Source organism: Hemicordylus capensis, chromosome 2 (assembly GCF_027244095.1).
Source record: "Hemicordylus capensis ecotype Gifberg chromosome 2, rHemCap1.1.pri, whole genome shotgun sequence".
In the NCBI taxonomy this organism is placed as follows: Eukaryota; Metazoa; Chordata; class Lepidosauria; order Squamata; family Cordylidae; genus Hemicordylus; species Hemicordylus capensis.
The window spans coordinates 357044959-357061716 of NC_069658.1; the positions used below are offsets into that span (position 1 = coordinate 357044959).

At 41.4% G+C, this 16758-nt stretch overlaps 1 protein-coding gene across 2 annotated transcripts; it reads right to left on the reverse strand.

Moving 5' to 3' along the window:
* Positions 1-370: 370 nt before the first annotated feature.
* YIPF5 (Yip1 domain family member 5) lies at positions 371-16535 on the reverse strand. Of its 2 annotated transcripts, XM_053301528.1 has the most exons (6): positions 16380-16535; positions 12042-12152; positions 7561-7733; positions 7014-7159; positions 5512-5693; positions 371-1858 (listed from the first exon to the last, which is right to left on the reverse strand). In XM_053301528.1, exons 2-6 carry the CDS (start codon positions 12140-12142, stop codon positions 1696-1698), a joined length of 765 nt encoding a protein of 254 aa, XP_053157503.1. In that variant the 5' UTR covers positions 12143-12152; positions 16380-16535; the 3' UTR covers positions 371-1695. The 2 variants fall into 2 exon arrangements, with proteins under 2 accessions (XP_053157503.1, XP_053157504.1); XM_053301529.1 differs by lacking the exons at positions 12042-12152; positions 16380-16535 and adding an exon at positions 11053-11132.
* Between the last annotated feature and the right edge of the window lie 223 nt (positions 16536-16758).

A 16758-nucleotide genomic window follows, 5' to 3' on the forward strand; every position in this document is an offset into this window, starting at 1 on the left:
TTCCCTTACATCATTGCTTTCAATAGCCATCTTTGGGCTTGTTTTGATTTGTCCACTTTATGAGAGTTGCTAAAGGGTACTTTAGTGCTTCCAGATGCCTTTCAAAGTAGGAGCTTGTACATAATGGTGATTTGTACTGCAGGCTCTCCAGTAGTTGAGAATCATACTATTGAATGAGTGGGTTAAGGACAAACATGAGCCTGAGACTTCCTTTTCACATCAGATAGAAATAGGGGGGGAAATCATATGAACAAGGCCACATTATTTTATAAAAGCTGTCCTACTCATGCTAAAGTATTGCTGAAAGACTAATATGCATTCTATAAGAACTGTGAAGGCAAGCAATATTATTTGGATGTGCAACACTGGCTGAATTTCTTGCAACATATTTATTAAAGAGTTTTTCCAACAGAAGGCTGCATAAAAATATCCTATGAAGCACTGCACAGTGGTTCAAGGGGGAGAAAAACAGATTGACAAAGAAGATTTATTAAGCTCAAAGGGGATATGCAAAATTTATATCAGTCCAACCAAATATTTGAAGATTCCAATAGCAACTCCAATTCACTAGTTTCAAACATAATAATAATTTTAAAAAGACCTCTCTCAGTGACAAGATTTTCATGTGAAACATAACTTTTAGTGTTTTTTTGGTCATTTGGGGAAATATTACAATACTTCACAGTTATGATGCAGTTTACAGTTGTGAAGTTGCCTAAATATAAGATGTCATTGAATTCATGTATGCCACAACTTAAATGTAGTATTTGCTCCAATGGAAATGAATTCCTACTTCATTTAAATAAATGAGTTTCTTGGTTATTCAAGCTTGGACAACAGGGTAGGGGAGATATTTTATTTAACATCAAAATAGTTTCAAAAACACATTCTAGGGAAATTTGATTTTATATTAGGTTGTAATACTAACAATATTTGTCAAAGCTGTTTTCTGAAACAGATTTTTTTGGGTGAACTACTGCAAGTCTGTTCTTAATTTTAAAATCAGAACAAGCATCTTCTCAGATTTATCAAGATGACAGAACTATTTACAAATTACACACAAACTATTTCAAACACAGTAACTTTTAAGACTGAAAAAATCTTTTTTTGGACCATTTACCCTAAAACAGATTAATCTAAATTGGTACTGTAAACTTTGAAAAGTTATATTAGCCATTATGTTTTGCTTTCAGATGGAATTTTATTGAAATAAATTCCATCTTTATATGAAAAAAAGTTTTCTAGTCCACTGAATTGGTAAAAAATAAAGGGAGAGTTGTATATCCTTTGCTTAGAATTGCTGTTGCATGCTGACATGGGGAAAGGACAACATTCATGGTTTCCTCTTAACTATAAAAATGTATGAACTACAAATGTCTTGAAAATTGGAACAGTTTGCCAGAGGCTACAGGACAGGAAAGAAACTTTACATATTAAGTAGTACAAGCATGAACCTGTATTAAAGCTTATAGACATTACAGGTCTATTCAAAACCATATTCAAGAGTCCTATAAAAAGGAACCAAAAAGGAGAAAAGTAAGACAGATATGTTCATTTCTGTTGCTCCAGACGACAATTCAAGCATTAGCCTTGCATGATAGCAACCCAACAGCTGCTTCCTGGTCCCAGTCTAAGTGTCCCAAGTGGAGGCTTTCAATTTGGCCATTTTAAAGTCCAATAACAAAGAAAGTCAGCTCAAAACACAGAAATTAGGGCAAAGACTCCGTATAATAAAGCACAGGGATATGCTACTAGGAGTTGTTGTCCTTCCATCGCTAAGGCTGATGTGAAGATTTTAGAAGCTGAAAAACTACACCATCCAATGATTCCAGCGGCAAGAATAACTCCCATCATACCCCTGAAAAACAAAATATTAGAACAGTGCTGAGTAGCAGCTTGATGCAATTGTATCACAAAGAAGTCTTACACGTTCTTTGTAGTCTTGCATTCTTCTAATGTTTAATAATTCTTACAAAAGTGTTCTGACCGAAAGCCTTTAAAAAATTGGTGTAAAAACTACTACTCATGTAAGGGACTAGGGATGTGCACAAAACCGGTTTGCCCAGTTTGGGTCAAATTTGAACCAGGTTAGAACCAGGAGGGGGTGGTTCGGTTTTGGTTTTGCTCAAACCTCCTCCTGGTTCGTTTCAAATTTGAACCGTTTCGAACCAGTTCGGACACCCAAAAATTGGTAGGATGGTAGCTGGCACCCAGGGGTACCAGCCACCCAAACCCCAAAGCAACTGGACACTCTTACGTTTTTTATGAATTTTTGAAAATTATTTTTATTTTTTTCTCATAGGGTATAATGGGACTCGAACCAGCCCATTATTCCCTATTGTGGAGCACACATGGGTGCCAAAAACCACACAAACCCCGAAGCAATTGGACACTCCTATGATTTTTTATGAATATTTGAAATATTTTTAATTATTTTTCTCATAGGGTATAATGGGACCAGAACCAGCCCATATCCCCTATTGTGGAGCACCTAGGGGCACAAATGTGGGGTGGGTGGTAGACAACCAGGGGTGCCTACTATCCACAAAGTTCCAAGGCAATAAGACACTCCTCTGATTATTGGTGAATTTTGAAATTATTTTGGAATTCCTCAGAGAATAATGAGGATTGCAGCAAATGTATAGCTTCACGTCGAGAAGAAAGGTGTGTCCTAGAGTGGAGTGTGGTGGGTGGTAGTTCCCAAGGTGGGCAAGGAAGCTATCAGAATTATTTGAAAGGAATTGGGCAAAGGGCTGGTTTTTAAGTGATTTTTGAAGTTTATGTGACTTTAAGGTTTTTCTCCATAAAGAAGCATGGAGGTGTCAACAAATGTATAGCTTCATGCCGGGGGGAAAGGGGTGTCCAAGAGCAGAGTGTGGTGGGTGGTAGTGCCCAAGGGGGGCCAGGTAGCTATCAGAATTATTTGAAAGGAATTGGGCAAAGGACTGATTTTTAAGTGATTTTTGAAGTTTATGTGTCTTTAAGGTTAGCAGATGAGAGTGGATTCATGGTTTGTCATTGAAAATCTTATATGCTACCAAAGAATCTACACTCATAACACTTCCAAAACAACAAAACCCAGTACTCCATGGGTTAGCAACCCATGGGGGTGGTTGGCACCCTCAATCTGGGCCACCCCAGCACCCCCAAGTGCATTTATGGGGCTGCTGAAGCCTCCATTCTTCCCTATGGAGAAAAATCTTAAAGCCACTTGTGGGGTGCTTGGGTGGCCCAGAGTTAGTGGTGGTCTAGTGCAAAGAGGGTGCCAACCACCCCCATGGGTTGCTAACCCATGGAGTACTGGGTTTTGTTGTTTCTGAAGTGTTCTGAGTGTAGATTCTTTGGTAGCATATAAGATTTTCAATTACAAACCATGAATCCACTCTCATCTGCTAACCTTAAAGACACATAAACTTCAATAATCACTTAAAAACCAGCCCTTTGCCCAATTCCTTTCAAATAATTCTGATAGCTTCCTTGCCCACCTTGGGAACTACCACCCACCACACTTCACTCTAGGACACCCCTTTCTCCTCAACGTGAAGCTATACATTATCTGCAATCCCAGATACCCCTGGGTGCCAGCTACCATCCTACCAATTTTTGGATGTCTGAACCGGTTCAAATTGAACCACCACCTGGTTCGGTTCGAATTCGAACCTGGAGCTCGAACCTGACGGCTGGTTCGGTTTGAATTCGAACCTGGAGCTCGAACCTGACGGCTGGTTCGGTTTGAATTCGAACCGGTTCGCACATACCTATAAGGGACTGAAATGTTTAAATTCCTTTTTGATTGGAATACAAGCACCTCTTGGTAGAAAAAGTATGCAAATAGTTAACTAAAGATTTCTTGCAGCAGAAAGCTACTTCCCTTGCTATTCTGCACATCAACAGAGCAAGCTTAATTGCCAATTCAAGATGTTACTAAAGGCATTAGCAGTCTGGACTAACACCACTAGCTCAAGTATGTATAATGCTGGAAATTAGCAGAAGGTTCAAGTGGTTCTAACTTAAGAAGCCAGACTCTCGGAAAACTAGGGATCAGAGATGGCCATAAAAACTGCAGATCAGTGTCTCTGGCTGTTCTATGGGCTGATTGAACAGTGCTCAAAAACCAACTGGTTCAAAATTCAGGATCCAGACATTTTAAATTGGAATGCACTGCATGGGTCATATAATTCTGATATTATTCTGGCCATAGATTAAAAAATGGTCTACTGGAAATAATTTTAGAAGTGAAACCTTCATGCTGTTGGTAAAATGAAGTACAGCCTGCCCTGCCTCTCCCGCTGGTAAATAAAGTAGACAAGGCAATTGTGAAGCTGAAGCTTCAGTCCAACTTGAAGCAACCCCTTTTATTTGGGCCAAGGAGGGTCCGACTGGCTGCCTAAAGGGCCAAATCGAATCGTGACACACTCTGAAGTGTTGACGCAGCTCCTGAATTTAATCAAGGCCTGCTTCGCAAAGCCATACTTTGTGTTCCCTCACCTTCAGAACAGAGGAAGGTAGAAACATTAACTGGGGACTTTTTGACCTTAATGCCATGACCATGAAATGTTATGACAAGGGAGATCCTCTTCAATCAATCACAGCTGGCCTTTGAGAGTGCAGTGAAAACACAATTTAGGACAGCCTTTGGAGCAATATAATGCTGTTGCTAGTTGTAGAAATATTTTATTGTAATGTTGTACTGTAATATTGCAGTGCTTCATGTTTTATAGATACTGCTAGCTCGGATCTGGGGTTTAGAGCTTCTTTTGACAAGTTACCATCTTTCTGTAACTGACAGATTCACAAGCCTACATACTGATGTTCCTTATCAAATTAGTTTTGTTTAGATATACTGTAGGATGTATATTTATCTTTATTTATTGCATTGTCCCAGAAGGTGACAATTCACTGATTTGCATTGGTCTAACAGATCTTATGAATTTCAATATTATACAAGATATACTGAAGAAGAAGAAATGACATCCAGTGAAAGAAATCTGTAATAGGAGAAGCCTACTTACTTCTGTGTTTGCCCATCATTGTAAGTTATGGTCAGATACATTTCTCCTATATACACTCCTATATAGAAGTGTCTCCTATATACTTCTCCTCCTCCTAGGAGAAGTGTGCAGTAGGAGTGTGCACAAAACGGAGTTTGCGTTTTGTTTCGAGCTTGAAACAAAAAATGCTGAAGACATTTCATTGAAAGCCAGCTGTTTCAACAAAATACTCGAAATGTGTCCAGTGCCATTTTGGAGGGCTGCTTTTCTGTGAAAAACAAACACCTGGTCTACTTTTCTGAGAAGACCAGGCCTCCGCTCTGGACTTAGAGCATCAACCTGCTTCAGACTTGTCTACCTGTCAACCCCAATCGGTAGACCAGCTCTCCCCGGAAAAGCACTCTTCAAAAATGGTACTCATAATCGTATAGTTCTGTTTCAAGCTCAAATTGTTTTGCAAATCTCAAGTGTGGAGTATAATAGTATGTCACTCCAGTAGCAATTTGACAGTCATACTTACTGTAAAGAAAGGACAACTGCAAAGGTGGAAAGTATGATCATAGGAAGGAGGCAGTATCCTAGGACACTGGCAACACAGCCAAAGGAGACACCCGTCATACTCATTAAGTTCAGTAGGCAGAACATGCCTAAGCACCCAATTGCACTAATTCCGTAGACATAGCCAAACTGAATTTTGCCAGCCTAGGAGAGAGAGAGAGAAATAAGTTCAGCATATTAAAAAAAAAATAAAAAAAAATCCCCTTCTCACAAAGAAAAAACCAAATGGAAAAAATGGTGTTCATTGTGATAACAGGAACCATTTCCAAGAGCAGCAATTGACAGAGTTATGTTATCTTATTGTTTAACAAAATTAGTGTGTGTATTAGTTTTACAACTGCTTGTTAGGGGCACAAGCTAGGGAGAGGGTAAAGCAGCAGCAGTAAAGGGTGAACAGTCAGAATTGGGCATATGATGTATTAATACTATGATTTGAGAAGAAATGTTTAACCACCACCACCAACGTGATGTTTCCTAGAGGAAGAAAGTAGAATCCTACTAAAAACTTGGATCTTGACCAATAGGGAGCTCTCAGGGCATATTACATGAACACATCACACTGGGCAAGTTCAGATGCCACATGGAATCATGGTTGAATTTAGGTTTTGCGTGACATCTCCAAGCCTTGGGAGAGTGCTCTCTCATCTCCCCATGCATAAGTTGGAAAAATTTGACAATACCCATTAGCAATGTAACAACAGACTGGGATCTGAACACATGCTTTGAAAAAGATTTCCGATATCCATTTATTTCAAGAATTTATAATAAACCAAGATTGGTCAATTTGGACATCACAGCCAACCTTGTTTCTAACCAATGTTGTTTTTAACCACTCAGAATTTGAATTCTTCTGACTAGTGTGTGGCTAAGTGGAGTGCGTGCACTCCCAAGGCCTGGAGATGTCACATGGAAACCAGAAGTAACTGTAATTCTGTATGACATCTGAACCAACCCATTATCTCTATAAACAATGTAAAGCTATTGCTTGTGGCACCAAGATCTGAATTGTGAAACTTGATGTGTAGATGTTTTTTCCTTAGGGTAAAGTTCAGACGTTGCTCTCTATTTCAGTCATGATATTCAAACTAGAAGTCAGTCCAAGGAGCATTAATTTGTATACTAACATATGATTAGAGCATGTATGAACATGCTAAGCCATTTTGGAAGGGTGATATATACATCAAACAAACAAACAACGAACACTGAACATAGTTCTCATGGGTTTGTTTTTGGCAGCTTTATTACGGTCTCTCTCTCTCTCTCTCTCTCTCTCTCTCTCTCTCTCTCTCTCTCTCTCTCTCTCTCTCACACACACTCACACACACACACACACACACACACACCCATCCATTATATAAACTTAACACAAATTAACACTTGCAAGAAAATTCTGAGTTTGCAACTACTTCATTTTTGTCTTACAACCTTTAAACAGATGGAGGAATACACTCACTGACTTCTTACCAGCAATAACGTGGCACCAAATGCTAAACAGAAGACCATGGGTCCTGCCAAATCAGTTTCATTCATGATGCTGCCATCTGCTGCTTTTAATGGGTGTAGTACTGTGAGAGTCTTCTGCCAGATGTGATCAAAATTGATTCCTAGTTCTATGGATAAGAGAAAATATTTTATTGATTTGTGTACATGGTCATGGGACTGCTGCATAAATCTGAAACTCCTAAAGTGGATGGAGATAACTAACAGAAATCAAGTGTTTTCGTTGGTTGTATTTCTTTTGGAGGTTTTCTTTCTTTCAAAGCTGCCCACCCACATCTGCATGCTTTCTTTCCATTTAAGTTTCCTTAAAAACAGCTTGGAAGAGGCTAGTTAAGTATATGTGAAGCTTCTGGCCGAAAGACAGGGTAACAATTTTTTAAAATAAATGGAACTGACAAAAACTCAACAGCAAATGGCCTTTCTTGATTAAAGATTAGCTGTCACTGCTCTTTTGTAAGTAGTCCTACATTTATTAACCTAGATGGAAGTTATACAATCAATAAAATTAAACCTTCTAGTAAGGGTGGCTCATCTTCAAAATTGCTTCCGTAGAAGGACTGTGGTGAAGACGGAGTGTATGTAGTTGATGGCTGAAAAATCTGACCAGTGTAAGGCTGCTGTTGCGGCATCATCTCTGGGGGGACATATCCACTTTGCTGAGAATACTCATAGCCACCATATTGTCTGCAGAGAGTAAAGTTCTATTATTAGTCCAATGAATATAGCACCTTCGCTTACAATACATAGTCTCTACGGTGGGTTTCACATGTCATTCTGAACCTGAAGTGTGGCACAACAGGCAGAGCCCTGGGAACACAGCCGTGCCCTACTGCAAGGCTCAGGAAGGATATGCTGAGATGGAATGTGTTATGTGAACCTGCCAATCTCAGCATATTTATTTATTGAGTTTATGTACCGCCTAGTATAGAAATCTCTAGGTGGTGTGCAGAATTAAAAAAATATAAAACATTTAAAATTCATAAAAAGATAAAAATCATTATAGATGAAAACACACATTAATATTTAAAATTTGATCTCAGTTGAATTCATGGGAAAATAGGTATGTCTTCAAGGTCCTCCTAAAAACAGAGAAGGATATGCTCTTATTTCAGCAGGGAGCATGTTCCAAAACCTTGAGGAAGCCACAGAGAAGGCCCGGTCTCAAGTCACCACCAAACTAGTTGGCGGCGACCACAGCTGGACTTCTCCAGATGATCTTAATAGGCGACAGGGTTCACGGCTTTCTTAAATACCTTGGACCTAAGCAGTTAAGGGCTTTATAGGTAATAACCAGTACTTTGTATTTCATTCGGAAACGTATCAGCAGCCAGGGCAGTTCTTTTAGAATCGGTGTTATATGGTCCCTTGGGGTAAACCCAGAGACTAATCTGGCTGCTGCATTCTGTACCAATTGTAATTCCTGAACTATGTACAGAGGCAGCCCCACATAGAGGGCATTACAGTAGTCAAGCTTAGAGGTTACTAGCATACGTACCACAGTTTTAAGGTCATTTGTCTCCAGAAATGGACATATCTGGTATATCAGCCAAAGCTGATAAAAAGCACTCCTGGCCACAGACTCAACCTGAGAAACCAGGGAGAGTTTGGGATCCAGGAACACTCCCAGACTATGAACCTGATCTTTTATCAGCAGTGTAACCCCATCCAGAACAGGCATATCTAAACCATCTCTCGAATCCTGACCCCCTACAGACAGTACCTCTGTCTTGTTTGGATTCAACTTCAGCCTGTTATCCCTCATCCAGCCCAACATCGCCTCCAGGCAAGCACTTAGGGGGGTCATGCCATTTCCTGATGAAGTTGGTATAGAGAAATAGATCTGGGTGTCATCAGCATATTGACAGCATCCCAGACCAAACTTCCTGATGATCTCTCCCAGTGGTTTTACATAGATGTCAAAAGCACTGGAGACAGTATGGAGCCTTGTGGAACCCTACTCTTTAGCTTTATCTTTTCAGAGCAACAATATCCAAGTGACACCATCTGGAATCTGCCAGAGAGGTAGGAACCACAGTAAAACAGTGCCACCCAATCCCACCTCCTTCAAGCGATCCAGCAGGATACCATGGTTGATGGTATAGAAATCCGTCGAGAGATCCAAAGGGATCAGCAGAGTCACACTCCCTCTGTCGACCACCAATTGGAGATCATCTATCAGGCCAACCAAGACAGTCTCAACCCCATAGCCCATCTGAAAGCCAGCCTGGAAAGGATCTAAATAATCTGTGTCATCCAAAATTGCCTGGAGCTGAGAAGCAACCACTCGCTCAGTCACCTTACTCAACCAAGGAAGATTAGAGATGGTTCTGTAATTAGCTAACTCTGAGGGATCCAATGCAAGTTTCTTCAAATAATGTCTAATAATAGCTTTATTTAAGACAAGGAGGCATCCTACCTTCCCTCAAAGAAGCATTTATGATTTTTACCAGACCCTCTCTGATTATTAGACTGACAGATGAAATATGCCAAGTTAGGCAAGGGTCAAGAGAGCAGGTGGTGGGGCATACAGTCCGAAGACGTTTGTCCACATCTTCAGAAGTAACAAACTGAAAACGATCCAATTCAATCCTACAAGAGGGGTTTCTGGGCACCTCTATGATAGACTCTGCAGTAACTGCATGAATACAATATATTTTATCTGCAAAATAGTTAAACACATTTCAGTGAGTGACAGATGGTTCCAAGTTCAAATTCAAGGCAGAGGGGGCATGAACTAGCCCCCTCACAACCCTAGACAGCTGGATGTGAATTTACAGAAGCAATGCGAACAGAGAAGAACCGCTACTTTGCTCTCCACACTGCCAGAACACAGATCCTTAGATGAGCTCTGTGTTGCAATATATCGGATTCATGCCAAGTCTTCTTCCACTTGCACTCTAGTCATCTACCTTGCCACTTCAACTTTCGCAGTTTATCCAAATACCACAGGGCTGACTTTAAAGCAGGTCTGAGAGGACACTTAGGAGCGATTGTGTCTACTGCTCTAGTAAGTTCATTATTCCATATTTGCACCAGAGCATCCACAGAATCACTAGCAGAGCCAGCTTGAAACCCTTCCAAGGCGTCTTGGAATCCTATTGGATCCAATAACCTTCTTGGGCAGACCAACCTAATGGGTCCTTCACCCCTACAGAGATGGTTGTGGCTGCAAGTCTTATCTTAATCAGATGGTGATCCGTCCATCACAGTGGGAAGATAACAGGGGCGCCCCTACCCACAGAACACCACCCTTATCAGAGCAAAAGACCAAATCGAGCGTGTGACCTGTATCATTCATTGGTCCATGCATGGCCACTATGAACTTCTGAGCCGCCCAAAAACCTGATCCCGAAATTGACATTAGAACATATCCTGTCCTAATTACAATATGGAAGCCAACATCTGTCCCTCACTTCAAAGTTTCGGTTACAGATGTTGGGTTCCATGTTACAAGTAGATTAGGATATACAGAGATTTGTGGGTTTGAACAACACACTCCATCTTGGCATATCCCTCTCAAGCCTTGAAGCAGGGCACGTGTGAGTTCCTGGGGTTCCAGCCACTCTGCTGAACTTCAGGTTCAGTGTGAGTTGTAAAGCTGATCTATATTTAGAAAGTGCAATTTCTCTATAATATCCAATGTAACAACTCAGTTATATAGGCACTTCCATATCAGTGCTCACATTGTCCAATAAATACAAGATTCTTTGGAACACTCAGCAGTCTCTGGAAAAGGCTGTATAACTATATTCCTACAACCAGCAGAACAGAAACAGAAGGAACCCAGTTTATTTTTTGAAGTGCAGTGGTTTGTAATGCACCAACTTTCAAACAAAACTAGCCGACCCCGCACAGAGCATCTATGCGCTCTTTGGGGCCGGTGGTTACCTGTCCCCCCCGCTTCTGCCCCAGTCTCCACTTCCAGACCCAGTCACCTCTCCTCTCCACTGCCACTTCTGCTCCCCACTTTCTCCCCCCCACACCCGCCACTCCTGAGCCTTGCCTCCGCAGTTGGTCTGGACCTGCCCCTGCCTCTGGCCTCTGTAGCTAGGCCTGCCGCTGCCACGGCAACCAATCCTCCTGGGTGCGCCTCAGCCAATCAGGCCTGTCTGCAGCCTAGCCAATCAGCTGGGCTCTGGGACGCACATTCCAAGGCACACCATGGAGAATTAATATAATAGATTGGCCCTATTAAAACAGAGTTTTAGTTACTTTGCATCCCTTGTACAGTGCTTTCAAATGTCTACAATATTTGATAACGGTTTTCATTTGAAAAAAAAATCACCGTTAAAGACCGCTTAATCCAAGATGCTTTGCTCCCCCATCGCTAATCATATAAATGGTTGAATGACACCCTTCAACATTTGTGACATTTACAATGACCAGATACCCATTATGACATACACCATTACAGCTGGTCTTCTGGAAGGGAAGCTGCTAGTATTAGCACTCTCTCTCAATTTGCAAACAAGCTCCTGAACAGATAGTTTTTACTTAAAATACAAGAAGGCCACGCTCCAGAACAAAGTATCCCATACTAACCAGGTCAATTAAAACACATATAAAATACATTCTAAGCAATTTAAAGATCCATTTTTATGAGCTCTTTTGTGAGCTGCACAAGTCAGTGGTGGCCACCTTTTCTGGCTAGTGTGCACAAAAGTAGAACTAAGGCAGGATTACCTATGTGTGTACATTGTACACTAAGTATTGGCATAACATATAAGCAAGTTTAGTCTTACCCAATGTGATTTTATTTACAATCAATGCATATTTTTTTTAAAAAAATATGAAGCACTTGTAAAGAAGAACTGGAATGCATTTTAGGAATTAACTACATTCCAATACTGAAGACAAGAACAGATTATTTTATTTTGACTACTAAAACAGGGGAAGAAACTCAAGTAAAGGTTTTAACTCTGATTGTGAACTGCCCCAAACCATTTTTGGATAGGCAGTATATAAATGTAATTTTTTTAAAAAAAAGGTTACCTGTTGTATGCTCCTCCACCATAGTCAGATGACTGTGCTTGATCATCAATGCTGTAACTTGTTTGGTAGAATTCTGTATTCAAGTTGTCAAACCCAGACATTGCACCCTTTCTATAAAATACACAATTTTAGAGTATAAGAATATTTAAAGTAAAGTAAAGTGTGTCGTCAAGTCGGTGTCGACTCCTGGCGACAACAGAACCCTGTGGCTTTTCTTTGGTAGAATACAGAAGGGTTTACCATTGCCATCTCCCATGCAGTACGAGATGATGTCTTTCAGCATCTTCCTATATCACTACTGCCCGACATACAGGCGAAACTCGAAAAATTAGAATATCGTGCAAAAGTTCATTAATTTCAGTAATGCAAATGAAAAGGTGAAACTGATATATGAGATAGACGCATTACATGCAAAGCGAGATAAGTCAAGCCTTAATTTGTTATAATTGTGATGATCATGGCGTACAGCTCATGAGAACCCCAAATCCACAATCCCAGAAAATTAGAATATTACATGAAACCAATAAAACAAGGATTGTAAATAGAACAATATCGGACCTCTGAAAAGTATAAGCATGCATATGTATTCAGTACTTGGTTTGGGCCCCTTTTGCAGCAATTACTGCCTCAATGCGGCGTGGCATGGATGCTATCAGCCTGTGGCACTGATGAGGTGTTATGGAAGACCAGGATGCTTCAATAGCGGCCTTCAGCTCTTCTGCATTGTTTGGTCTCATGTCTCTCAACCTTCTCTTGGCAATGCCCCATAGATTCTCTATGGGGTTCAGGTCAGGCGAGTTTGCTGGCCAATCAAGCACAGAAATCCCATGGTCATTGAACCAGGTTTTGGTACTTTTGGCAGTGTGGGCAGGTGCCAAGTCCTGCTGGAAAATGAAGTCAGCATCCCCATACAGCTCGTCTGCGGAAGGAAGCATGAAGTGCTCCAAAATCTCCTGATAGACAGCTGCGTTGACCCTGGACTTAATGAAGCACAGTGGACCAACACCAGCAGATGACATGGCTCCCCAGATCAACACAGACTGTGGAAACTTCACACTGGACTTCAAGCATCTTGCATTGTGTGGCTCTCCATTCTTCCTCCAGACTCTGGGTCCTTGGTTTCCAAATGAGATGCAAAAGTTGCTCTCATCAGAAAAGAGGACTTTGGACCACTGAGCAACAGACCAGTTCTTTTTTTCTTGAGCCCAGGTAAGACGCTTCTGACGTTGTTTGTTGTTCAGGAGCGGTTTGACAAGAGGAATATGACATTTGAAGCCCATGTCCAGGATCCATCTGTGTGTGGTGGCTCTTGATGCACTAACTCCAGCCTCAGTCCACAACTTGTGAAAGTCCCCAACACTTTTGAATGGCCTTTTCCTGACAATCCTCTCCAGACTGCGGTCATCCCTGCTGCTTGTGCACCTTTTTCTTCCACACTTTTCCTTTCCACATAACTTTCTATTAATGTGCTTTGATACAGCACTTTGGGAACATCCAACTTCTTTTGCAATTACCTTTTGAGGCTTTCCCTCCTTATGGAGGGTGTCAATGATGGTTTTCTGCACAACTGTCAAGTCAGCAGTCTTTCCCATGATTGTGATTCCTAATGAACCAGACTGAGAGACCATTTACAGGCTCAGGAACCCTTTGCAGGTGTTATGGATTGATTAGCTGATTGGAGTGGGACACCTGGAGCCTAGACTGTTGAACCTTTTCACAATATTCTAATTTTCTGGGATTGTGGATTTGGGGTTCTCATGAGCTGTACGCCATGATCATCACAATTATAACAAATTAAGGCTTGACTTATCTCGCTTTGCATGTAATGCATCTATCTCATATATCAGTTTCACCTTTTAATTTGCATTACTGAAATTAATGAACTTTTGCACGATATTCTAATTTTTCGAGTTTCACCTGTAGGTCTTTCCCATACTCTGGGAAACATACCAGCAGGGATTCGAACTGTCAAACTCTGGCTTCCTAACCAAGTCATTTCCCTGCTACACCATTAGGTGACTACATGAGACTATTTACCATAGCTTTAATTTTTATGTTCAACTCCAGGGGCAGCCAATATATTTTACAGCTACAGATTATCAACAAGTCTCTTTAAGCACATTACAAAACCCTATCACCCAAAACATGTATTTTAGATAACAAGTCACAGAAATAAAAATGTCATTCAATACCATTTTGGGGTTAAAATATACACCTATAACCAAATCAAGAAGCAACAATGAACTTATTATATATATGCTATCTTTAAAAACTTGCCTATAGTTTGCACAGAAATATTAACATTAGTTAGTATTGTAGCAGTTGGTAAGGACGGGGTGGCCAGTGCAAGTGGGGCTGGAAGGGCAGAAAACAAGCCACAGGTATGGCTCATTCATACTCATTTAGCCCCATGTCAGCTGCGTTTCACTTCACGCTGTTGTGGTGTTAAACCCAGGAGTGCGGGCTTGTATTCGCCAAGTTATCCCCAAGTCAGCAAATACCAGCCCATGTGCCCGGGATTAATGCTGTGATGAAGAACGATGAGTACCTGCAACTCATTTTCTGTCCCCACAGCCCCATCCACACTAGTCACCACTGTATTAACATGCATATAAAACATGTATACTGTATATGAAGCTGTCTTATACCGAATCAAAGCATAGGTCTACCTAAACTAGTGTTGTCTTTTCTGATCAGTAGTGGCTCTCCAGAGTTTCAGACAAGAATCACTGCACTGTTACTCCAATTCCTTTTAAAAACAGAAGCCAGAGATTGAAACCTAGGACCTTCTGCATGCAAAGCATGTGCTTTGGCACAGAATATAGCTCATTCCCAAGGCAAAGAACCTTTACACCAGTTTGACAAGCATGATCAGGGCATCAAAGAGCATTGCCAAAAGTCTAGAATCTTTTGTAGCTCCTGTGCTGCCATCAACCACACTGAGGAACATGATCAAGCATATCCATTCATTTTTTCCTCTTTCCAGAAAAAACACTACGTGGACAAGGCTGCTCATTTCTTAACCCCTTTACTTCAATTCATTCATCTACAAGGCAAGAAGATGCCAGAATGGAACACAGAGACAGCAGCATGAAACTGATGACATTGCTGCACAGAATGTTTGAGATATCTTAAAACAAGGCTTACTTATCTCTGACCATTTATCTATACATTTAGTTGTTTTAATGGCACTTGCACAATTTCTTCATTTCCTACAATCCTGGCATCACAAAGGGGCACAACTCAGTGGTTCTGTCAAATTGTGAATCCCTTAGAAACAGTATTAACATTCATTGTAAAATTATTAACATTTAGAAAAACTGTTCTAAATAGGCAAGAACAGTGAGCATACCAGAAGTCCAGGCAAAAAGTTCTTAGGAACCAGGGTTGGAAAGTTCTGCATCAAATGCCCTGGAAAATTGCTGCCAGAGTGTAACAATGATTTGACTTTGGATGTAAAGTGCATTGCAGGGCCAGAGAAAGGTTTGTTTAGTTTGTAGCTCAGTAGTGTGGAGTAAATGCTTTGGGTAGAAGGCCCTAGGTTCAATCCCTAGTTTCTCCATAAGACTGAGAAAGGCCAGTCTGAAATCCTGAAGAGCTCCTGCCAGTGAGCATCAACAGTACAGAGTAAGATTGGCCAATAGCCTGACTCCATATAAAGCAGCTTCCAATTCAGAGCAGTGAGAATCCTGATGTTACAGAACATCTACCTTTTAATAAGAGCCTGTAAAGCCCTGGGCATTGCAGACGATTGACTATACAATAGAGGCTACAATTTCTTTTTCTTGTCTAACGAACGTTAGCATTTTCTATTAAAATATCCCTATTCCTTAGTTCTAGATTTAAAAACAGGTAGTGCCAGACCGCAGATGCCCAAACAATATTGCAATACTTTTTCTGCAAGACAAACCCTCCCCCGCGCCCGCATTTGCAACTAAACAGCCTGGCAAAACAGGAAAGAAAACGAGGAGCCTTGAAAATGAGGAGCATATGAAGCATAAGCCCGAGAAACAATCCAAAAGTCACAGTTTGGTTAGACTTTTATTATATGAAAAGTGTGGAAGAAGTCTACGTAGCAACACCTGGTAATACCTCTGTGACCAACCAAAAGGGCACAAACTCCTCTGGCTTTTGGTTGCGTTTTTTGGATTTCCCCCTAAGGGAGCAGCGGGGGGCTCAGTCCTCCAGGAATTCTAAAGCCAGGTGGCTGCAATTACCAAGGGAGGAGGCGGTGGCTGTCATGCACTGGACCCCTCCCCAGCGACAAGTGGCGACACCTGGTCTTCTGGGCAACTAGGTCTCCCTACCCAGCGGCGGAGCGTGTAAAAGGGAGCTCACCTTGACCCTCCTCGAGCTGTTCTGGCTTGCTCCTCTCCTCCTCCTCGCCAGCGGCAGCGCCGTTCCTGTTTCTCTTGCCTGCGCTTCCGTGATGACGTGACAGGGTTAGGAGGGAAAAGGAGAGCAAAGCGGAAAAGAACCGGCTCAGAGCCCGGATGTCTCGCGAGACTCAAGTAGCCACGTCGTCAATACTATTCATAGGCTGGGGCTGGGCGCAGGGAATGGGAGGGGGCAGAAGATCCTCTTGGTCGGAGCTTGTGTGTTCTTGAATTTGGCAGAGAAAAGCAATTCGGCAAAGGAGGAAACCAAAAAGCAAAACAAAACTGGGAGCTTGTGACTCTGGGATGTGTACTTCCCTTCTGGATGCAAAAAGCACCCA